Raw genomic sequence first — 24686 nt, 5'->3', positions numbered from 1 at the left:
CTGAGATGAATTAACCTATGAATCACATTTCCATATGTGTTTCAAACCAGCATCTTTCACAAACAAGAAATCATGTTCTACGAAAGCAGGAGAATACAAGAAGAATATCATTTAAAATATACAAACGCCAAATATGCCTTACAGTTTTTTCTATGTTTGGATTCAATCCTCTGCTCACGTTCTGCTTTCATCTGCTCAGCAGGAGTATCATCCACATAAGCCTTCCCCTCCTGAATTAGTTTCTCTGCATATTTCATTATAGTTTCAAAATGATCCGAAGTATAAGTAAATTGATCTGGTTTGATATGAAGCATTGCAACATCTTCCAAGATAACCTGCAATAAGAATCCAAAATAACCATCAGTTTATCTTTTGCATTTTCTTGTGTATTTTCAATCCTTGAAACTGTATTTGGGCAAATGTAACAATACACCATCAGTCTTATATAGCCTGAAAAATGGTTGTGGAAGTTATATATTAGATCCAGAAAAAAAACAAAAAAACACAGAGATAGTCATTATACTAGCCTCCAAATTTTCAGCTGAAAAAGCTGATCTCATGATGGAGCTTCCCATTTACTCTGGAAAAGCTGGTTATTACTGGTCATACTGACAACTACTTGCCCTCTCTTTGAACAAATTGCAGTGCCTCTGAATAAAGATGATATAAGAGGCTAGGAAACTACTTGCCCTCTCTTTGAACAAATTTCAGTGCCTCTGAATAAAGATGATATAAGAGGCTAGGAAACCTTCACGTTTTCCAATACCTACTTAATGTTTGTTTCATTCATAAACTTAAGATCATATGACAAAAGAAAACCTGCCTCTAGTGACCAATTCATTTAAGAAATTGGTAGTAGGAAAATATAGCACTTAGGTATATTCTACAACAATTGAGGAAGAAAAAAATAAACTGAAGATTTTTCGTATGGGAGCTCAATATTTCTGGGCTTAGGTCTCAGACACAGAATACACAGATGAGGAAAAAAAGCAGCTATGAGAACAAACTTAATTTACTTTCATACCGTGAAGGTATCAGGTCACCCTCTAATTTTAATTAATTTTTCTGAAAAAAGGTCATCACTACACCTTTAATTACCTTCTCAAAATCTTCCTTTTCTTTTTCAGGATTTGTGTCATCAAATCTCATGATCAGTTTCCCTTTAAAGTTAACCTGGTAGTGCTGGTTCAGAAGAGCAGCTTTTGCATGCCCAATGTGTAAGTAACTAAAACAAAAACATTTCACAAAGAAACTCATTAACATGTTTTAACTAAATACTTAAACTTAACCTTCTTGAGGAGATGAGAACTAAACAAAAATCCTTCTAGTTGGTACTCCAGTCATATTTCATTTTCTAGCAAGAAGTACTGTGATAGAAAATTTGACCCTGACAGGAAGGAAAAAAGACTACAACATTTATAAAATAATAAAAAACAATTCCATATATAAAATCTCACAAACGTACAAGTTATTTACAAATATTACAACATTAAGGAGAATCTTCTTTTTCTTTTTGTTACAGAAGAATAAATGGTCACTTAGTTAGAGGAAAACTGCTTCCATAACTGTTTCCAATGCTATAAGGCAGTGTCTTTAATAAGACCCGATGCTAGTGAGGACTGGGCACCCACCTAATGCCCATTAGAGAGAAGCACCTCTGAGACTGCCACTGTCACTGTGATAACTAAATGAAACAACACATGAGGATAAGGAGCCACAGAAAAGCCACTTTACTTCTCTAAGCTTCAGTTTTCTCAGATGCCAAAATAAAGGGATTTTGCCTAAATGATCTTGAAGATCTCATCCAGTACCAGCACCCCATGAATCACAATCTATAGAAACACTATTCTGTTCCTACGGGCAGTTGACAGTTACAAGGAATAAAATAAATCAGAGGTACTGTTGATGACATTACATATCAACATCCTCCTCTATCACTGAAGTGGGTAAAAAGTAACATCCTATACCACTGTTGTTGGAAATACACTTAATTCAGCAGCAAACAAGGCACAGGGAAAGAAAGTTTAAATAATCAGCTCTCACTGTTAGCAGCTCCCACTGATAACAGTAGCTGCAGTTGCACTGTTCTACAGTCACCTGGTTTCACGCACACCTGTAATCTTGGTTAATATCAACAGAGGAAGGAAAAACACAACCCCTTATGTCTTTAGACCATTTTTCAAATAAATCCATTTTTAAGAAACTCATGGAGCATTCTAGATTAATGATTCAATTTTAAAGAGTTTATATGCACAGGTTAATGCAGACAAGTACAATACAATGCATTTACAGTTATACAAAACTTTCTGCATAAAATAAAGGGCTGTAAGTGGTATCCCAGATGAAATCTTAGAACAGAAAAAGCATATCAGGGAAAAACTAATGAAATCAAAAAGGTATGGAGTTTAGCTAATATAATATATCAACATTGGATCATTAACTGTGACAAAGGTACCATAGTAATGTTAGATGCTAACACATTAGGGAAAACTGGGTACAGGGGATATGGGAACTTTTTTTTTTTTTTTTTACTACTTTTGCAACATTCCTGTAAATATAAAACTATTCTAAAATAAAATTTTATTTAAAATAAAATAAAGGACTGTGAGTTCCAAGAAAGAAACAAACACTGTGTGCAGTTTTCCCTTAAAGTGTTACCCCCAACAACATAATATACATATTGTTAAGAAGAGAAAAAAGAAAAGATTAACAGTCACTGACTACCTACTATTTGACAGTCAATGGGCTTTATGTACAGTAATTAATTTAAGAGGAGTCATGAAATCAAACCATTATCTTATTCTTAAAGATATTTCTAAATCTGCAATAATGTGTGCAGTTCTAAACCTCAAGAAACTAAGAGGACTATAAAATGTTCACTAGGTAATTAATCAGCTCAAGAGACAATCTGTATCAAAATAGCTAAAGAAAATAAGATTCATGCTGCGTTAGTACTGATGCTGAATTGGGCTTCTGCCACATACAACAGACAAAGGCAATGTAATTTTTAGTCATATCTAGAGCCAGACAGCGTAGGTTTGAGTTTGGCAAGTTGCTAAAACGTTATATGAATCAGTTTCAAAAACATTTGTAAAATGGAGATAATAACAGTGCCTTCCTCACAGGGCTGTTAGAATTAAATAAGTTACTAGATGTAAAGCGCTTGGTGGTACCTGCACGTAACAGGTACCATATACATGTTAGTTAAGAACAAGAATAAAATGCAAAAGTCAAGCCTTCTGGTCTTTCACGCAAGACAGAGAAAAGGAAAAAAACTATTTAACAAATAATTAAGAATTCTTTAGCAGTAAAAGGGGATATGATCAAAATTATGAATATTTTAATAACCTGAACATTGATTTATATTCCAAATCTCCAAACTATTCAGCCAAGAGCATGGTCTTTGAAATTGACATAATTTAGAACAGATAAACATATTTTATGCAGTAAATAATAAACACGAGAAGCTCACTAGTCCAAGAAGTGTTGACAAAAAACACAGAAAGATTCAAAAAGGACAAATGTTCAAACAGCATCGCTATAAACAGCCACTGCTGTTTATGGTTTAATTCCCACAGACATCTTGGGTCCCTACCACCAGATATGCTGCTCCTGTGTACTTGGTATGAGAGGTCATAGTTGTCCCATTGGGTAGTGATTCTAATAGTTTGGTAAAAGCCACTTTTTTTAGCAGTGGCTATTTATAGCGATGCTATTTGAACATTTGTCCTTCTTGAATCTTTCTATATTTTTGTGAGACTGCTTTCACTCAATTGACTACCAATCATTTAATGAGGTAGTCCGTGGATTTTCCAGAATCATTACTTCTCTTTCATCTCTTTCTACCTGTCCTTTACTTCACCACCTAAACCAGCAAACTTAGAAAAGCAGAGAGAAGATGTGGAATTCTAAAACTGATTCTGCTGTTAATGGTGCTTATGAAATAGTTTGTGAAGAACTATGAATATACAGCTAAAATGAAATTGCTTCCTTATCTGCCATTTTCTATTGCCTACACATTCCGTTTACCACAGATGAGTAAGAATCTGGCTACAGAATACAAAATCTGAAATTAAACAAACTGGAAAAAAATAATCATCTCATTTACAAAATATGATACAATACTTTCCTAATGGTTAAGTTACTAAGTGAGGCTAACTGCTTTAAAAAAAGGCATTTTATTATATTAATATCACTAGAAGGGCTCTATGACAAAGCATGTCCCGGATGCTTCAAAGAGGCTGATGTGTGTGCAAAGGCAGACTCCCATCAGCCCTGGGGAACACTGGGCAAGGCCTGAGGCAGCTACATGCTGGTGGCCTCCAGCCAGAACAGTCTTTTCCCCTAATGAGCTATTCAAATACTATTTTCCATGGTCGCCAAGAGTGAAAGGCGTTGGGAAACCTGCTAATAATGGAAAGAACTGAATAGGAATGGGCATTTCAGGACTCCCTTCCTTTATTTGGGAAGAAAATAACAACTTAATTCTAGGGACCGGCCCTGTGGCCTAGTGGTTAAGTTCGCTGCGCTCTGCTTTGGCAGCCCGGGTTCAGTTCCCAGGCACCAACCTACACCACTCATCAGCGGCCACGCTGTTGTAGCAACCCACATACAAAATAGAGGAAGACTGGCACAGAGATTAGCTCAGGGTGAATCTTCATCAGCAAAAGAAAATAATAACAATAACAATTCTACCATAACTTCTACTACTAAATGAAAGGACTGCCCAGGGTATAAATGCAAATCCTTATAAATGAAAGCCTAAATACCTCAAAACATAAATAAAACAAATCTTTCCAGTCACGGATATTTTTCTATTTATAATTAAAATTCTGTCTGAGGTAAAATAAAAATGTCTCTCGTATTCTTTAATAAACTAAACCTACAAAGTCAATAAATTAACATGGTCAATAATTAAGAAACTATTACGATGTTTAGAATTTTAACTCCTACAATTAAAATCCTACTTATTTTCTTCTATATTATGAACATATTAATATTGAAAGTATTTAGTAACTGTCTTAAAGCTTTTCCAGTAAATACATTCGATTGTAATTATAAGCTATATTTTCTTACCCACTAGCCTCTGGAGGAAATCTGACAGTAACCTTTCCCATCTCAGCACCCGGAAGCTCAACAAATTTCCCAATATCTTGCTTTTTCTCAGGTGCCTGAAAAACAACACAACAAAAATAGTTAATCTGGTTAAATGTTTAAGAATACATTCAACAAATACTTACTCAGTACACACTAGGTACCAGGCATGCTTATGAGAAAAACGAGGACTAGAACATCATCCCTGCACTTGGGACTCAAAATCTTGTGAAGGAGGTAAATAACACCAAACGACAGTCACAGAGATCTGTGTATGCATGTATAGGGCGCTCTTAAAGCAGTCAGTTGAAGCTAACAAACAGCATCTAGGGTCATCAAAAAAAGATTAAAAGGAGGTAAGAAACAAAGTGGATCTTAAAAAATAAGTGCAAATACATCAGATGGAGAGGCTATAAGGGCATTCTTTCTAAGAAAAGGAATAACAGCACAGGTAAGACACAAAGGCAGCGAAGAGCAGTGCAAAGTCCATGGAAAGGTAGGGATGCCTATGAGGTGGGTAGGCAAGGAAGTTGAAATAGTTGATTAAGTCCAAAACATAAAGGTCCTTATAAGCTTGGCTTTTATGTTTTAGGCAACGGAGAGTTCTCAGAGATAATGGGACCATTTATTCGTATTTTCTAAAATGATATTCAGACAGTACAGAGGCTGAACTAGAAAAAAGAGAGATCAAAGAAAGGAAATTCAGTGATGAGATCATGGTATTAAATCAAGCAGGGGGTAACAAGGCCTCAATAAAAATTAACATCAGTGGAGACAGAAAACAAATTTATAGATATGAGAAGTAATAATAGATAGAACTTGCTGACCAACTAGATGTGAAAAGTGGTGAAGGATGAGTGAACATTTTGAGCCAAAACAAGTTAGTAGATTGTGATGTCTTTACACAAGCAGGTATTAGTTTTCAAATTTTACTGGATCAAAAAACTTTCACAGTGCAACTTTTACTACACATGCCAAATATATAAAACAGAACAAAGCAGAGCAACTCTGGCCGGGGAAGAGGACCTTTTCTACTGTACTCTATGTCACATCCTCCTACAGAATCAACAAAAAGGCTCTACAGAAGCCCAGGACTCAATGGTCAATGGTTCACAAAACAGACAATAGGATATTCAGGAGGAAGAAAGCATTGTTAGAGCAGTGAAATAGTAAGATTTTAGTTACTTAGAGTTTGGATTTCCTAAGGGACACACACTGGGTGATGATAATTTTTTACATATATAATTACAAAGATTAAGGCTTTATGTAGTAAAACAAAGTCAAACCAAGACTTAACAATGGCAGATTCTTCCAAGAATATCTTCTATTCATGAAAAGAAAATAAACTATGAATAGGAATAACTTTTTTTCAGATCTAGGGTCTAAGACAGGCAGAGATGTCAACATTAAAAAAAATTAAACAGGCTTACCACTTTAGCTTTGGCTGCTGAAACATTCCACTTGGTACCTACTGACTGGAAGGCCTGCTGGGCTTCAAGAAAGCCAAACCAACGCTTCACATGAACGGGAGCTTTGCTCTGGCTCAACTGTTCCTGCCAAGCAGCATTTCCTATTAGCAAACACAATTTTAAAACCATTCAATAAATCTGCAACTTCAAAAGCAAAGTTTCAATCGTGGTTAATCTAAGTAAATGAGATGGCTTAATGTTGCACTTCTATAGTGAAATTTTTTAAATCTAGGTATACATTGAAATATTTTCTAATAATTTAATATATTTTACAGAATTCACAAAAGTTAATTAAAAATATTTTTTCAGTTCAATTCCCTGAAGTGAATATTAATCCTGCCCTGACCTCTGCCACCCCCACTATAAGGCTGATGGTACATTTCATGATAAAAGAAAAGCTTTCAGCAGATCAACTAGAGAACAAAACAAAAATCAAGATCAAGAAGTAGAAGTAGGGGGGCTGGCCCCGTGGCCGAGTGGTTAAGTTCGCGCGCTCCGCTGCAGGCGGCCCAGTGTTTTGTCGGTTCGAATCCTGGGCGCGGACATGGCACTGCTCGTCAGACCATGCTGAGGCAGCGTCCCACATGCCACAACTAGAGGAACCCACAACGAAGAATACACAACTATCTACTGGGGGGCTTTGGGGAGAAAAAGGAAAAAATAAAATCTTTAAGAAAAAAAAAAAAAAAAAAAAAAAGAAGTAGAAGTAGGGGGGCCGGCCTGGTGGTACAGCAGTTAGGTTCACACATTCTGCTTTGCTGGTTCGGATCCTGGGTGTGGACCTACGCACCGCTTGTCAAGCCATGCTGTGGCAGGCGTCCCACATATAAAGTAGAGGAAGATGGGCATGGATGTTAGCTAAGGGCCAGTCTTCCCCAGCAAAAAAGAGGAAGATTGGTGGCAGATGTTAGCTCAAGGCTAATCTTACTCAAAAAGAAAAAAGTAGAAGTAGGGGTTGGCCCAGTGGTGCAGTGGTTAAGTTCGCACATTCCGCTTTGGCACCCTGGGGTTCACCAGTTCGTATCCCAGGTGCAGACCTACACATCACTTGTCAAGCAATGCTGTCGGAGGCATCCTATGTATAAAGTAGAGGAAGATGAGCACAGAGGTTAGCTCAGGGCCAGTCTCCCTCAGCAAAAAAGAGGAATATTGGTGGCAGATGTTAGCTCAGGGCTAATCTTCCTCAAAAAAAAAAGAAGTATAAGTAGCTCATTTCTTCAGGTATAACATCAAAAGTAGGTACTAAAGAAAAGTATATTTAACCCTTTAACATCATTAAATTCTTAAGATAATTATCTTTCATAAATATTAAGTCAAAAATCAAAATAGACAAAAATGTCATAAACAAACCTATACATAAAAAGGTGTAATTAGAAAGGGCCTTCGTTTTATGTTGGTTATTATTACAATTTAACTTAATTTGGAGAAAAGTTTAAGCCACAAAAGAGTATAGACAATATAGGAAAAAAACCCCACATAACCCAGATTTAAAGAGTGATAGAATATTTTGACATATTTGCTTTAGTTTTTTTTTTTTTAAAGAAAATAAACTAACAACACTCCAGTCCCCTTTGTACCTCTCATCAATCCCATATCCTTACCTGTTGCAGACTAGTCATAGAAGAGGTAAAAAGTGACTTCCCAGAGGAACAACTCCAGACCACCACACCCACTCACACACCTACTGAGTAACAAGCAAGTCAGAGATGACAATGCCTGGAGTAAAGCAATGGCTGAGATGGAAGAGATGCTGAGATAAATGACTTCTTTATGATGAAAGCTTCTTTAGCAGGAATGAGGTCAGCTCCAAAGGCAAGAGGGGTGCTGGGGTAGTGAGAGAGCGATGACCCCCGGGGACAGCAGATGAGAGGGAAATCTTGTGACCGGATAGGAATAACATAGCCAGGATGGTTATTTCTTTGTAAGAAAGTCATAAGTGACTGCCTATAGATGTAGATATACAGATATGCCCATTCATATACATAGAAATATGTGTACTTCTTATCCAGCAAAATATTAAATAATTAAGACAGAACATTCTTTAAGAAGAATTATTGATACCTTTTAGGGTGGCCCAAACACATAAATCTGCTAAGCTCAAAGAGTTTCCAACTAAGAATGTTCTCAGAGACAGGCAATGATTGAGCTCGTTGACTGCAGAAGCAAACAAATCACATGAAGACAGTTTTGTAGCACTAAACTCCAACCAGTGATCAATCTGTCAACACAAAAGACAGAAAAGAAATGCACCCCAGGGTTTAGCTTTAAACAAACAAAAAAATGACCTCAGTTAGAACCCCATGCCTTTCTTATCCCAAATTACAGAATTTAGTATGGAAAGTTAATCTACTGCTTTAACTAACTAAATAAGGTATACTCAGAAAGGAAAATGGACCCGAACTCTGTGTGTGACCTTCAGCAAACCTTTTAATTTTTCTAAACCTGTTCATCATCTGTAAAGTAAGGAAGTTGCATTCATTATCTATACAGTCCCATCCAGTTATGAAATTCTAGGAATCTAAGAAGAGGAAGACAGCACCCAATATAACCGAATAAGACAGCTAGTATGGGATTAAAAGTTCAAACTTAGGAGCTAAGAGACTTTTTCTGAAAATAAAAACAAGATAAGAATTCCTTAACTTGATCTATAACTAACATTCCATTAATATCCTTAAATAGAATAATAGTACATAAGCCAACAATAAAATGATGAGGTTCTCAAAAGAACAGAAGCATAAATCAAAACAAAACAAAACACAACGCAGGAACTGTTCATTCCTTACCTCAGTATGTTCCATCAGGTTAGAGCCATAGAGCCCAGCTGTCGCTGCAACTCTAGCCAAGTAGCGAAGTATGGAATTTACATCCGTGAAGACCACATTTCTAGAATATAGTATGAAATAAAATATTACTGTTGCTCTAGCAAATCAGTAAGTCATGAGACTTACGAAATATAAAAATAGAAATCACATTTAACATATACTTTGTACTATATTAAAAAAACAGGTCTACTTTGTTCTTTATTTCTATCAAACTACAATTTATTCTGAAATGTTCAGCTAAATTCAACAATTCACTTCAGAGTATGCTATCTCTATGATGCTTCATCCTGGTAACTGTTAGTTTCTACATGTCTATTCAGTGGTGAAAATATAATCGGAATATTGAGAATAACAATGATTTAAGATAAATCAAGGCAAAGAAGCCAAGGACATACTGTCATAAAGAGGCTAATTTTATCAACTTCCAGGTAAAGATGACAGATCAAACTCCATCAAAATTGTTTTGCAAAAATTATTTTTTAAGACGACACAAACCCATAAGGAAAAAGAGACTAAGGAGACAAAAGCAATAAAATTTCGCAAACTAGAAAGCAGTTGGATTTAACAGGCCCAAAAAAACTAAATCTTAAGTGGACAGTAGACGAAGCTGAAAACCAATCCAAATTAATTTTAGAATTCTCCAAAAACTTACTAATCAATGGAACTAGGCATCCTTGGAAGTGAGAATGAATTGGGGCTAAAATAAGAAGGACTGGTTCAAAGTCTATTCAAGAATCAGTCAGGAAAAAAAAAAAAAAAAAAGTTGGAAACAGACACCTTCAAACCCTATTCTGCACAGCTGGGCTACTTCTCTTACCCAATCCCAGCAAAAACTGGAGCCTTATTCTCTAAAGAGTGGAACAGAGGGTCTCTCGACTGGGGGAAACTGGCACAGATGCGACCTGGGCTACACAGACAACAGGGAGGATAAAATACATGCAGACTGGATGCTGCGAACCTCAGCCTTTTCCCTACCCTCAGCTGCCAGAATCTTCAGACACCTGCTCTTCTTCACCTTCCAAACAGGAGACTGAAAGTCTTCTCTGGACAACCTCATCAGCCCAAAAGGAAAGACCCAAAGGTGCTAGAACCAGAAGTTCCCCCAAATGAACAGCTCAATCGGATCATCCCAGAGCAAAGCTCAGAGCTGACAAGCCCAGCCTTGAGTTTGGAACTCATAAATACCCTTAGTCTTCCAGTCAAAAATCTGACAACGCCATGAGGAGTTACCAAATATTTGAAGAAAGCCTTTAACTTGAAAGATAGCAACCAAAATAAACACACAGAAAAATGTAACTTGGACAAACTACAGAAAAGAAAGCTTAAAAAGTAAGTAAATAAGCAAATTTTTCTGACAATGGAACAATATACTACTGCAATCATAAAACAAGAACAGGATACTGCAAAAGGAGTATCCAGAAAATACAAAAAACTTAATTCTAAGATATTAAAGAAATAAGAGCAGAAATGAAAAACTAAATAGAAAAATGAGGTGATAAAGTTAAAGAACTCTCCAGAAAGTAAAGAAAAATGAAAAAATAGATGGAAGATGAAGGTGATACTTAAGAAAGTAAGAGGACTAATCTCAACATCCACATAAAGAACAAAAATTAGAGAGGAAAAAATCATCAAAGAAAAAATTTTTCAATTTCCAAAAACAGAATTATTTCTAAGTTTCCACATTGAAAGGAGCAACCAAACGCCCAGTAGAAGAGAGGAAAAATCGTTCCAGACTAAAGCATATTATTGTGAAATTTCAGAATACTGAATCCTAAAGGAAGATTCCTGTGTACTTCTTGAAGTCACATAGAAAAGATCAGGAATCAGAAAGACTTCAGAAGAAAGAGAAAAAAGTAAACACTTATTCTACGCAAAGTAAAAGTTATGCATGAAAAGTAATCATAATGCGTGGTTTGGCAGTGTATAAAACTTACAAAGTTATTATAATGTAAGCACTGAATGGTGATCTAAGCAAAATTATGATACAACTACAAAGACAGGAGGGAGGAGATGGGGAGAAGGCCGTGTTTGTTGCATGTATTTTGTATATCTTGCCCCTTCCCCAACACAAGCCTTTCTGTAAGTTTATTATGGACCTTTTAAACATATTTCAAAATCTGCACCCTGTTTGAGAATATCTTTGAAACCCTCTTTCAGTTTGGTCCAGATTCCCCTATCTGGAAAAGTATTCTTAAAAGAATCTGAAACCAGGTTGTGTCTATTCCTCACTTTCATTATGTAAGAGAATAACGTCTCCCTTTCCAGTTCTTTTTATTCTTTTCAGTGGGTTCCAAAAGAAACAGCTAAGTCCAAGGGCACTCAATCTTCTATATATCCTGGATGCTGATTCACTTTAATCGAGAGCATACAGTATATGCTCACTGTAGAAAAATTTGAAAACACAGAGAAGTAAAAAGAACAAAAAAAAAATCACCCACAATTCCATGACCCAGAAACAAATACTATTAAAACTGTTGTATACTTCTCAAACATATTTTTCTATGCAGGTATGTAATTTTACATTTACGTCTTGCTCTTCTATTAATATTAGATTATGAACATATCCATAAAAATTATTCATAAGCCTCTCTTTCAGAAATGTCTAATATTCCATGCTGTGGACTTACCAACTTTACTTATTTCCTATTAGTATTGATTCTAAATACAGTCATGTGTTGCTTAATGACAGGGATACATTCTGAGAAACGTGTCAGCCAATTTCATCGTTGTGCAAACATCACAAAGAATACTTACAGAACCTCGATGATATAGCCTACCACACACCTAGGCTATATGGTATTAATCTTATGGGACCACCATTGTAATAGCTGTCCATCGTTGACTCAAAAATCACTATGCAGCACATGACTGCACTTCCAATTTTCCACCAGAATAAATTACAATGGAATTAAAAACTCTTATATATAAGTCTTTCTGTACATTTCCAGTTTCTCTTAAACAGATTACAAGTGAAATTAGACAGCTTGCTGACAAATTTAAGTCTCTGGGTACATATGGTTCTTTTAGAATGAGGAAAAGCATATTTTCTTCTAGGGACGATCTACCAATTAGGAAGTAAAACAAGCATACATTTAATCCTGAATATTTTTAAAATGCTGTTCAGCACTGAAAACAAAGACGTAAAAGCACTTACTCAGACACACGAAGAATATTCTCTTTCCCTTCTTCAACAGAAATGCTGACAGTGTCTTTCACATGTTCTACTGCCAATAATGCTCCTAAAAATATCGAGATGAAAAGATTTATTTCTCTTTACAAACAACCTAGTATTTAAAACTTGAATCATAAAGCAATAGGATGAGTCAACAAACCAATATTAAGCCCTGCATGGAGCAAATTTTTTTCTCAGTAGTCTGTAAACAGAAAGCATAGTCATCTGGTCTTGGAGAAATAACAAATCAGAATCCATTCACCGGCGCAGTCCAGCTGCTTTTGAGTACACTCAGCTTCCAATTAGGGACACTGAAATTAATCTTGTCCTCCATCGGGAGACAAAAAGAAATTAGAATAATGCTTTTATAAATGCTATTGTTAACAGTATTTGAACAATTACTATGTGGTTGGCACTGTGCTAAATCCTGTACAGTCCCTATAATTTCTAATCTTTGTAATAACTTTAAGAGGTAGACACCTTTATCACCATTTTACAGAAGAGGAAACCGAGGCTTCAAAGGATTAAATAATTAGCCCAAAGTCCTTGACTAAATATGTGGCAGTCAGGATTTGAATGCAGGTCTAAGATAGGCCAGAACTTGAACTCTAAAACACAATATAATCTTCTTCTCAACACAGAATACAGTTTACTAAGTTGATTCATTATTTCTTTGTCCCTTATTTGGCTAAAATGGACAACTAGTGCCCAGATATTGGCTTTTAAATATGCTCCACTGAAAACAGCACTGTGGCAAGGAAAGCACAAGATAAACCTGGAAAATCTCACTGTGCGAGAAAGCAAAATGTACTCAAAGAAGGATAAGAGATATGCCAAAAAGACACAGAGACTAGCTTGGAGGGGCTCCCACTGGCAAATAGGGGCAATTCGACCACTAAAGTAAATGATATAAATTTTAGTGTATCCATACAACAGAAACCTATACACCAAATAAAAAGAATGAACTACTGTTATAGGCAACAACAAAGATGAATCTCAAAGCTTTACCCTAGGTACAAAAAAATACATATGATATGACTCAATGTATATGAAATTTTAGAATAAGCAAAACAACAGTGACAGAAAGCAGATCAGTGGCTATCAGAGGCCAGAGATGAGGAAAGGGGATAGGTTGCAAATGGCATGAGGGAACTTTCTGGAGCAATGAAAATATTCTATATCATTATTGTGGTGTAGGTCACACACTGTATATATTTGTCAACCAATCTGTACACTTAGAAGTGGTGAACTTTAATATATACAAGTCATAAGTCAATACAACTAATTTTAAAAAATAAAGTTTTTAAATTTTAAAAATAGAAATTGAAAATAAATAAAACAGACTATAACCTACTGAGTTCATTTTGCTATGAATTTTTTTTCAATGGGAAAGAGGAAGCTCTTCTCACAGAAAAATGCCGACTAATGCATGCAGAAGGAATGGCAGAACGGAAAGGTCACCATTTGGCAGCATCTTACTAACAACCATGTTGGGCAGGAAGCATCCATGGATGCTGAAACCAGCGAGTAAGTTTTGATGAGGAGTGGAACGTTTGCATGATCCCACAGCATCTCCCCACAAAATGCCTGTTAATTACAAAGGGAAAACTTTGTAGTGGGGAAAGCTCACAGATACCATCTTAAGTAATCAAGGTTATCGTCATCAGTAAGGGGGGGAGTTAAATTCATGCACCAATTAATGGGCTGAAATGAAGAACAACAAATCACTTCCGTGCTAATTTTTCTAAACATGTGTAGCCTGAAACTAGCCACGAGGAAATGTAAAACAACCTGATCAAGGGACATTCTTCACGAAGGGGCCTGTAATCTTCAGGGAGGTCAAAGCTATGAAAGCCAAGAAAAGACTAAAAAACTATTCCAGATTGAAAGAAACTGGGGAGACATGACAACTAGGCACAAACGAAGCATGATCCTGGATTTTGGTCCCTGCACTATGGAGGTACCATTGGAACAACTAGTGTTGGAATAGGAATGGTTCCATGCACTAGAAGGAAAAACTGTATCAATGCGTATTTCCTGATTTTGATGGTCCTGTGAAGTCATGTAGAGTTTCCTTGCTTGTGAGAGATGTACACTGGAGTATTCTGGGGTGTTGAAGCATCATTACCTGCAGTATGCTCTCCAGTCATATAAAGGAAAAAGTGTTCTTTGTTCTATTCTTGTACCTTGTTAAGTTTGAAATTATTTTAACATTAAAAAAATACGCTGAATGCATGTAAAATAGGGAAATTCTAGCAATGCAAGCTGTTTTTCTAAATGTTTCATCTAATGTTATTGATTATTTAAAGATAAAATGTATTTGAATTAAATGATTGGTAAGAATTAAATCAAAAATAAAAAAGGAGGGGGAAACAAACAGAAATAAATATTCTATAACGGGTCTATAGTTCAAAATGACAACAAATTTCTTTAAGACTCTTCCAGAATACTGGCAGAATGTGGTTCTGAGTTCTATAATTCACTAAGGAAACTGGTCTATTACCTTTCGGGTAATTTCCTAAGTAACATTAGTAACAATCATAACTATTGATCTAAAATGTGTTGGGAACTTTACCTACAATCTCATTTAATTCTGGCAACAACCCTGTGTGGAAGATATTATTCCTCCTTTCTTAAAACAAGGAAACTGTAGGAGAAGCCAAACAAGCAACTTGCCAAGGTTCCGTAACTAGTAAGTGGCAGCCAGAATTGGACCCAGGTCTCCAGGAACCAGACGTCTTTGCTATTAACCATGAGGCCACACGGTCTAGTGCTTTCCAGCACAAGAATCAAACCCATTTCTTTTAGAGTTCATTGATTTGTGTGAGGTTAGCCCATAATTACTGGAATCAATATGCCAGAACATTATCATTTTTAAAATATTTAAAATGGCTATTAAACTGTGGGTCTTGTTCCAATGGATTCAAAAGGACACTAAAGTTGAGAATGTAACGAGTGATTCTGTCAGCCCTATGTGCCCAATTGTATCTAAAGGTCTGGGCTTGTGGAACATTAGAAAAGTACTTGTGCGTCTACACTATACATGTGCATTAACAAATACGAGATCAATAAACTACGTAAATTCTTTTGTGTAATTTCCCAAAGAAATAAAAAAAGAAGAAATTCTAAGCTATCTGTCCACAATAATCTTGGCCACGTTGAAAAAGCAATTCTAAATCGAACTTAAGATGGATCAGGAAGGTGACGTTCGACGTTTACTACATCCATATGGTGTGTAGTAAAGCAACTCCACCAATCCGCAGTCTGGTTGTTGCAGCAATTACCCTGCTGCCTCTAATTAAAAATAAATGCAACCTCAGTTGAAATTTTAAACGCTCCTACGACCGTCTGCCTTGTTCCCTTTAAACCCAATAAAACTGAAAGAAAATTTGAGTCGAGTGGATTGAAGATCTTTTCTGAGAGGAGGGAGAAAGGAAAGTAAGATAAATAGGGGGAAATACTAAAAGAGGGGACGAGAAAATAATAGCATTTTATGTTTTAACATGCTATTTCTACGAGTAGGTCTCAGTCTCCAGGGAAAACCATTTCAAACCGGGAGAAGGGAGTTGGCTGGGAGTCATCCCTCTGAGAGAGAGGGTCTGAAGCTGAGCCTCGTGTCGCCCTGCCCGGGCTCACACCGCGCCTCCCTCCACGCCCAGGAAACTGTTTTAGGAGCAGATCCACCTGCCAGGGGACAGAGGGCGGGCGGGGGGCGCGGAGCCCACTCCGTGTACAGTTCGCGGGAGAGGGGCAGGCCCAATCTCCCCGACCCAGCCCGCCACTGCGCAAAGCCGGGGCGCAGCGACCTTTCCCGCCCCGCACCCTCCCCGGCTGATGCAACCCACACAGGTCGGCGGCCTCGGCCCCTTACCCAGGGGAGGGTCTCCTGTATTCACGGTCAGACAGAGCGTCGCCATCTCCAAGAGTCTGCAGGTCCACCTGTCAGGCGCCTGCCCGGCGCCGGAGCCACCCCAACCCGCCGAAAGCGAAAGGCTGCAACGTGTGCGCGCGCCTGACGCTGCCGCAGCCTTCGCCCCGCCCCTGCGCCGTGGCCGCCGTCGTTTTCGCGCACACCGCAGTGCGTCATCGCCGCGCGCCGTCTGCGCCACGCCGCGGGCTCCAGGCTCTTCGACCCCGCCCCTCGTCTGCTAGGCTCCGAAGGGCCAACGTGGCGTCCCACGCCGCATTCGGAAAGACGCAGCCGCAGACCAGAGTTTACGACACTTCGTAAAGCAAGGAAAGCAAGTCGTGAGACGACGGCAGTGTGGTGAGCGTTCGCGTGAAGGTCGGAATAAAATGTGCAAACGGTGTTTTGTGTTCTTGGTGGGTAGTGTGTCTATGTAAACACGGAAGTCCTGAAAGTATACACACCAAACAGACAGCCATGGTAACACTGGGAATGGGGGATGCTTTTCTAATGTTTCCTCATTTGTTTTTTCAAAAGAAAGTTGTATTTTCAAGAGTTATTTTCGTACCTGAAAATAACAGCTAAAAGAAAGGGTTTATTTATAAAAGGCATTACTAAAAGCCGCTGCCCAGTCCGTCGCGGCTTTGTTTGCCTGGACTGCGCCTGCGTGCCTTTCAGAGGGTCATTTGATTCCTCCTCTGAAACCCTTGAGGGTTAGGGCGCTGCAGGCATACTCCAAGGGCTGGTGTTCGAGCTCAAGGGGCCGAGGATTACGAAAAACATCTCAAACTCATCCCTACCCCCATTCTCTCTTAACCTCCTGTAGACATCCCTGTGTTCACTAGGGAGTGCTGCCTGGGTTAAAGGAGACTAGGGTGCTTAATGCAACTATAGAGGAGTTATCTGTTACCTGTCCCAACCCACCACCAAAGCAGGCTGCCTCCTCCATAGCCAGCCTCTACAGTGGGTGAGGCACCTGCGTCAGAAAGAGAGCCCTCCCCCTCCTCCTACCTTCCTATCAGAATCTCTGGGGATGGGATCCATAAGCTCATTGTATCAAGTTCTCCAGGTGATTTCTGTGCACTCCAAAGTGTGCCTTTCTGCCTCCCTTTGTTGACATTGTTTTCTCATCTGCACACTCTGCTAGCTCTTAAGATTCTTGTTTGCTGAAACCTTATCTTAGACATCTTTGGATTCCCCACAGTGTGTAGCACATACTGGCAGTCCTTCCTGCTCTATCATAGTTGGTACCAGGAAAAGGCTACAAAGCGATTGATGCTGAGCGGGTTGGGAGGAGAGTGATACAAAGTTGACTTTGAAAAATATAATTAAAAATTATGAAACAATGAAAATAAGTTTGTAACATCTTTTATCTTACAAAATTTAGGTATTCTTGCAACTATGTGTTAATTCTTAGAACAAAAAATACACTAAACGTTGAATGTTTCTTTTTGTTGTTTGGTTTTTGCTGAGCAGAGAGGATGAGGCCAGAGCTCCAGACTAGGAGCTGAAGGGCTGTCCTTGTGGAAAGCACTGTGGCAGTGCTCAGAAAGTGCTTAAGAAGAAAACTTTGGACATTGTTGCATATTAGTGACACACTAACAAAGTAGAATCAGTGTTATTCATTCCATTGTGGAGTCCATGCAGGAATGCCAGCTTGCCCTTCGAGTTGGTAGTTTGCGGGATATCAAGAAACCAGGTCTATGAGAGACTTGCAAAACAGAAGACAGAAAATCACCTGGGATCTTATCAAGTTTAAATCATACTTCTTTACTTATGGCCTCATCTGTCCCCAGACTTGTGTTCTTTGGAGCTGTATTGATTGGTTGATTCTCTGCACTTGCCCTTCTCTTGCATAGTTTTTCTCCATAACTTCTCTAGGATTGTTTCCTTTCTGTTTTCACATCCTCCATCCAAATCTCAGTCCTGGTATTTATCACGTCGTATGTGGTAAGTAGTGTTTCCGTATTATCCTTATGTGATGAGCAGTGTTTCCTTGATCTCCAGGCATGGAGGTTCACTAATCCCAAAATTCCTGACCTTCTTTCTGTCTGATCTCTTCCAAGACGCTTCTGAAATGCCGTCTTCATCATGATCATCTGGCAAGGTCTTGGTGCAGTGTCTTCATCTAGGATGCCCTCTGCCCTTCAGGACTCATTGGACCCTCATTCTTAGACCTCAGACCTAATGTATCAGCCTCATGTTCAGCTTATATCATTTGGCTCTTCGTCTCTTGCTTTTTCATTACTCTAAGTTTTTTCATGTGTACTTTATGTTGTGTCTCCTCATCTAGACTGATCAGTCTTTTGAGATCACATGTCTGTCTTCTGTTTCTTTTCTTAACCTTGCCGTAATGCCTGCTGTAATATTTCTTTTAAAAAAGACTTGCTGATATAAATTGATTAGATGAGTTTAAAGGTCTGTGTTTACTTTTCTTCTTACACGTGGTTGGGGAAAACTTAAGCAAATATTTGATGATTAAAGCAGTTGGAACATGGCATTTACACCGGCTCTCCTGTGGACCATGATTCAAGGCCGTTCTTCAGCTGACACTTTGTTCTGTAGCAACAAGAGATGGAGCTAGGGTAATATATGGAGTTCTTTAGAGGATCTATAACCTAGATGTCTACTTCATGAGAAAATAAGTTAGGACGAGTTCTCTGTAACCAGACTCACGAGAATGTAACACACGCACTTGCTCTCAGAGTTGGCTTGGGATTTTGCCTTGCTGCTGTGGCCTGTCCTGGTTGACTTTGATGTCCTTGGTGACTAGGAACCCCCTTTCGTGGTAAATTCACACCCAACTTATACTTACTCAGGGATCTGCCTTTTTCTTCAAAAAAATTTTTCTTCATAATTTCTTACCTACTTTTCCCTTAACACCTCATTTCCAAGTTCATATTGATATTTATTCAGTTGATCCACTGGAAGAGAATACCAATTCCTCTTTTTTGGGGGGGCTGCTTTCTTGGCCACAGAGTAGCATGGCCAAAAAGCAGCATTGGTACCAAAAAGTATTTCGTGCCTCTATTATCTATTGCTTTTGAAAGTCTGAGTAACTTTTCTTTTAAACCTTAAAGATTATGAAATATTATAGTCATGCACCACATAACGTTTTGGTCAGTGATGGACTGCATATGCAAGGGTGGGCCCATAAAATTAATACCGAATAGCCTAGATGTGCAGGAGGCTATGCTATCTAGGTTTGTGGAAGTGCACTCTATGACGTTCACACAACGGGGAGATCACCTTAACGACACATCTCTTAGAACGTGTCCCTGTTGCTAAGCAACGCATGACTGTTTACGGAAAAAGTATAGAATGAATTATTATAAAACAAACATCCGTGTAACAACCACCTAGATTAAGGAACAAAACATTGCTGTCCCCCTAGGAGGTCCCCATGTGTGCCTTCCTGGTCACACTTCCTCCCATTCCGTCTCTAGAAAACCACTGTCTTGACTTTAACGATGATCACTTCCCTGCTTTTTAAAGTACTTTTACCACTCAAGTGCATTTGTACACACTGTATTTTAGTTTTACCTATATCTGAATGTCATATTTAAATTCACACTGTATATATTCTTTTGGGCTTTGCATACTTTGTTCAACATTAGTTGTTTTTTTTGAGCAAGATTAGCCCTGAGCTAACGTCTGCTGCTAATCCTCCTCTTTTTGCTGAGGAAGACTGGCCCTGAGCTGACATCTGTGCCCATCTTCCTCTACTTTATATGTGGAATGCCTGTCACAGCACAGCTTGATAAGTGGTGTGCAGGTCCACGCCTGGGATCTGAACTGGCAAACCCTGGCCTGTGAAGCGGCGTGCATGAACTTAACCACTTGGCCACGGGGCTGGCCCTGGTCAACATTAGTTTTAACATGCATCCATATAGTTGAATTAGCTCTAGTTTGTTCATTTTTATTGTTGTAAAACATTTTATTGTATGATATTCACACAGTTTATTCCTTCTATTTATTGATAGCCATTTAGGTTATTAATAGTTTGGGGCTCTTATAAAATAGTGCTGCTTTGAAATTCTTGGGCATGTGTACTGATACACATAAGCATGAATTTCTGTGAGTAGAATTGTTATCATAGAGTATGTGTGTCTTCAGCTTTAGTATATCATGGGCTAAACTCTTTCCTACATGGTTGCCAATTTATATTCCACTAGTATTCTGATGAGGATTTTCTGTTGTCTGTATTTTCTCACTGTTTGTAACTGTCAGATTTTTCATATCATCCAATTTGTTGGGTGTAGTGATCTCTCATGTTTTTTTTTAGGAGCAGCTTTATTGAGAATTGAGATACAATTCTCAATATGATTCACCCACTTGAAGTGAACAATTCAGTGCACTGTAGTGTTTTCACAGTTGCGCATCATTTACCCTAATCAATTTGAGAACCTTTTCCTCACCCTAAAAAGAAACCCTGCACCCGTTATCAGTCACTCTCAATTCCCCTGTGTCCCCCAGTCCCGGTCAACCACTAATCTCTCTGTCTCTAGAGATCTGTCTATTCTGGACATTTCATACAAATGGGATCATAAAATGTCACTGACTTCTTTTACTTAGCGTAATGTTTTTAAGGTTCACCCATGTTGTAGCCTGTTATGGTACTTATTCCTTTTCGTTGCCGAGTGACATTCCATTGTATGGATATGCCACATTTTATGTATTCATTCATCAGTTGATGGACATTTGTTTTTTTCCACTTTTTGACCATTTTGAATAATGTTGCTATGAACATTCACTTATAAATTTTTGTGTGGATTTATGTTTTTATTTCTCTTGGGTTATGTACCTAAGAATGGAATTGCTGGGTCATATGGTAACTCTATGTTTATCCTTTTGAGGACCCACTGGACTGTTTTCCAGAGCGGCCGTGCCATTTTACTTTCCCACCAGCAGTATATGAGGGTAATGATTTCTCCACATCCTAGCCAACACTTGCCGTTATCTGTCTTCTTGATCATAGCCATCCTAGTGAGGGTGAAGTAGTATCTTATTGAGGTTTTGGTGTACATTTCCCTAGTGGCTAATGATGTTGAGCATCTTTTCATGTGCTTATGGTCCATTTGTGTATCTTCTTTGGAGAAATTTATATTCAGATCCTTTGCTCCTATTTTAATTGAATTACTTGTCTTTTTATTATTGAGTTGTAAGAGTTCTTTCTATATTCTAGATATGAGTCCCTTATCGGATAGATATATAATTTGAAAATATTGCTGTGGATTATCTTCACTTTCTTAATGATGTTCTTTGAAGCACGAAAGTTTTTAATTTTGATTAAGTTTAATTTATCTATTTTTTCCTTTGTTGCTTGTGCTTTTGGTGTCGTATCTAAGAAACCGTTGTCTACTCCAGGGTCGCAAAGATTTACACTTAGGTTTTCTTCTGAGAGTTTTATAGTTTTACATTTTGGTCTTTGATCCATTTTGAGTGAATTTTTGTATATGGCGTGAGGTAGGAAGGGGTCCAACTTTGTAATTTTGCATGTGGATATCCAGTAGTTCCAGCCTGTTTACTGAAAAGGCTCTTATTTTCCCACTGAATTATCTTGGCACCCTTATCAAAAATCGGTTGCCCATAGGTACGAAGTTTTATTCCTGGACTCTAAATTCTCTTCTGTTGGTCTACATATGTCTGTACTTATGCCTGTATCATGCAGTCTTGATTATTGTAGCTTTATAGTAACTTTTGAAGTCATAGTGTGAATCCTTCAAATTTGTTCCTCTTTTTTAAAGATTGTTTTTACTGTTCTTGGTCCCTTGCATTTCCATATGAGTTAGAAGATCAGCTTGTCAGTTTATGCAAAAAAGCCATCTGGGATTTTGCTAGGAATTGCATTGAAGCTATCAATTGATTTAATTGTGATAAGTCTTCCAACCCATGTACGTGGGATGTCTTTCCATTTATTTAGGTCTTCTTTAATTTCTTTGAACAATTTTACTTTTCAGAGTATAATTTCATATCTTTTTTGTAAAACTTATACCTTAGTATTTTATTGTTTTTGATGCTATTGGAAATGGCATTTTTTTCCTAATTTCATTTTTGGATTGTTCATAGCAACTATATAGACATACAATTAATTATTGTGTATTCTTATTATAATTATTGCGTATTGTGTTCTTATATCCTGTCACTTTACTGAACTCGTTTGTTAATTCCAGTAAGTTTTTAGTGGAGTCCTAGGATTTTTTTATGTACAAGATCATGTCATATGCAAATAGAGATTGTTTTACTTCTTTTCCAATCTGGAAATCTTTCGTATTATTTTTCTGCCTATTTGCCATGGCTAGACTCTCCAGTACAATGTTGCTTTTTTTTTTTTTAAAGATTGGCACCTGAGCTAACATCTGTTGCCAATCTTAATTTTTTTTTCTTCTCCCCAAAGGCCCCCAGTACATGCTTGTATATTTTTAGTTGCGGGTCCTTCTGGTTGTGGCATGTGGGATGCCACCTCAGCATGGCCTGATGAGCGGTGCCATGTCCGCACCCAAGATTTGAACCAATGAAACCCTGGGCTGCTGAAGCGGAGCGTGTGAACTTAACCACTCAGCCACGGGGCTGGCCCCCCAGTACAAGGTTGAATAGCAGTGGCAAGAGAGGACATCAGCTCTCGCATGCAGTCTTTCACCTTGAAGTCTGATGTTAGCTGTGGGTTTTTCATAGATGCTTTTTATCAGATTGAGGAAGTTCCTTCGATTCCTAGATGTTGAGTGTTTTTATCATGAAGATTATTGAATTTTATCAAATGCTTTTTCTGCATTAGTTGAGATGATCATATAGTTTTTGTCCTTGATTCTGTTGATTTGGTGTCTTGCATTAATTGATTTTGGGATGTTAAACAATTTTGCATTCCTGGAGTAGATCACACTTGAGCATGGTCTATAATCCTTTTTCTGTGTTGCTGGATTCAGTTTGCTAGTGTTTTATTGAGGATTTTTGAATCTCTATTCATAAATGGACTATAGTTTTCTTTTCTTGTGTTCTCTTTGGTTTTGGTATCAGGGTGGTACTGGCCTCATAGAATAAGTTGGGAGGTGTTCCTTCTGTTGTTTTTTTGGGGGGTCAAAGTTTGTGAAGAATTAGTATTATTCTTTAAATGTTAGTTCTAATTCCCTAGTGAAGCCGTTATGGCCTGAGCTTTCCTTGTGGGTAGTTTATTGATTACTAATTCAGCAGAAGTCCTCAATACTGCATGACTTTTCAAAATCTCTTTTCTCTGGGCAGATAAGGATGATTATGCGTACAATACAGCATCCCAGAATATGCTCGACCACAGCTGGAAGACGTCTGTAAACCTTGGTGCTTTGATTCAAATTCCTGGAGTTTGGGATCCTTTTGTGAAGAGTTATGTAGAGGTAAGTAGACTTTTTATACAGTTTTATTAGTTTCATTTGGTTTTAAACCTAATCTTTATTGATCAGAAGATACTTTATGGAGAAAATGGTTTAAAAAGAAAAAGAACATGGTGTCTTTTCTTTGGTCTGAATAATTTTTGTTTATTTTACTAGTGTACTTTAAATGTTATCCTGTGTTTATTTCACCACTGGATAACATGTCATGGCCAAATATTTATAAAATAAATAACAACATAGTTGTAAATATCGATTTTATATTATTCTTATTGAGCTTAAAAGAAAAGCAGAAAGATCCTTTATGATTTGGTGGGGTATAGAAGGGAAGGGGACAGAAATCCGAAAGTAGGTCACAATGTATGAGATGAAGATAATGCCTTTTAGGAAGTTCGTAAGGATGTCCTCTTATCCCAGGGTCATTGTGAAAGAACAGGGGGCCTTGGCAGTAGGAATAAATCATCAAAATAATTTGCCTTTTTGTTTTTTACTTATTTATTTTTTTGAGGTCACGTTGGTTTCTAACATTATATAAATTTTAGGTGTATATCATTATATTTCGATTTCTGTATAGACTGCATTCTGTTCACCACCAGAAGTCTAGTTTCCATCCAACACTGTACATATGTGCCCCTTTACCCCTTTCACCCTCCCCCCCACTCCCTCCCTGTCTGGTAGCCACCAATCTGTTCTCTATCTGTTTGTTTGTTAAAGTAATTTGCTTTTTGAAAGTTTCATGAGTGCTTACGTGATAATTGTGTTGTCAGAAGGTAATCTCTGGAACCATATGACAGTAAATCTGGAAATTCCTGTGTAAGGAAGGGAATGAGGTGAATGGAATTATAATTTCCATTTACTCCT

The 24686-nt window shown here is 37.8% G+C and overlaps 2 protein-coding genes across 9 annotated transcripts in view; one reads left to right on the top strand and one right to left on the bottom strand.

The window, feature by feature from the left end:
• EPRS1 (glutamyl-prolyl-tRNA synthetase 1) overlaps positions 1 to 16857 on the bottom strand; it is a 71862-nt gene extending 55005 nt beyond the window's left edge. For all 4 annotated transcript variants that reach the window (XM_023632725.2, XM_023632724.2, XM_070255728.1 and 1 more), the window contains exons 1-8: positions 16429 to 16857; positions 12540 to 12624; positions 9347 to 9446; positions 8625 to 8781; positions 6525 to 6664; positions 5077 to 5171; positions 1099 to 1225; positions 143 to 335 (exon numbers count right to left, since the gene is read on the bottom strand). In XM_023632725.2, coding sequence (XP_023488493.2) covers positions 143 to 335; positions 1099 to 1225; positions 5077 to 5171; positions 6525 to 6664; positions 8625 to 8781; positions 9347 to 9446; positions 12540 to 12624; positions 16429 to 16474 — 943 coding nt within the window. In that variant the 5' untranslated portion in view covers positions 16475 to 16857. The remainder of the gene's footprint in view (positions 1 to 142; positions 336 to 1098; positions 1226 to 5076; positions 5172 to 6524; positions 6665 to 8624; positions 8782 to 9346; positions 9447 to 12539; positions 12625 to 16428) is intronic.
• The window catches only part of LOC102147783 (TATA box-binding protein-associated factor RNA polymerase I subunit A), a 52405-nt gene continuing 44353 nt past the window's right edge, over positions 16635 to 24686 (top strand). For 2 of the 5 annotated variants that reach the window (XM_070255733.1, XM_070255732.1), the window contains exons 1-2: positions 16646 to 16824; positions 23701 to 23831. In XM_070255733.1, the coding sequence (XP_070111834.1) occupies positions 23739 to 23831 (93 nt within the window). In that variant the 5' untranslated portion in view covers positions 16646 to 16824; positions 23701 to 23738. Of the gene's footprint in view, positions 16843 to 23700; positions 23832 to 24686 lie in introns of all 5 variants that reach the window. The other 3 variants (XM_070255736.1, XM_070255735.1, XM_070255737.1) reach the window with 2 other exon arrangements.

Source organism: Equus caballus, chromosome 30 (genome assembly GCF_041296265.1).
Source record: "Equus caballus isolate H_3958 breed thoroughbred chromosome 30, TB-T2T, whole genome shotgun sequence".
In the NCBI taxonomy this organism is placed as follows: Eukaryota; Metazoa; Chordata; class Mammalia; order Perissodactyla; family Equidae; genus Equus; species Equus caballus.
The sequence above is the reverse complement of the archived record's forward strand: the minus strand, read 5'-3'. Positions and strand labels throughout refer to the sequence as shown.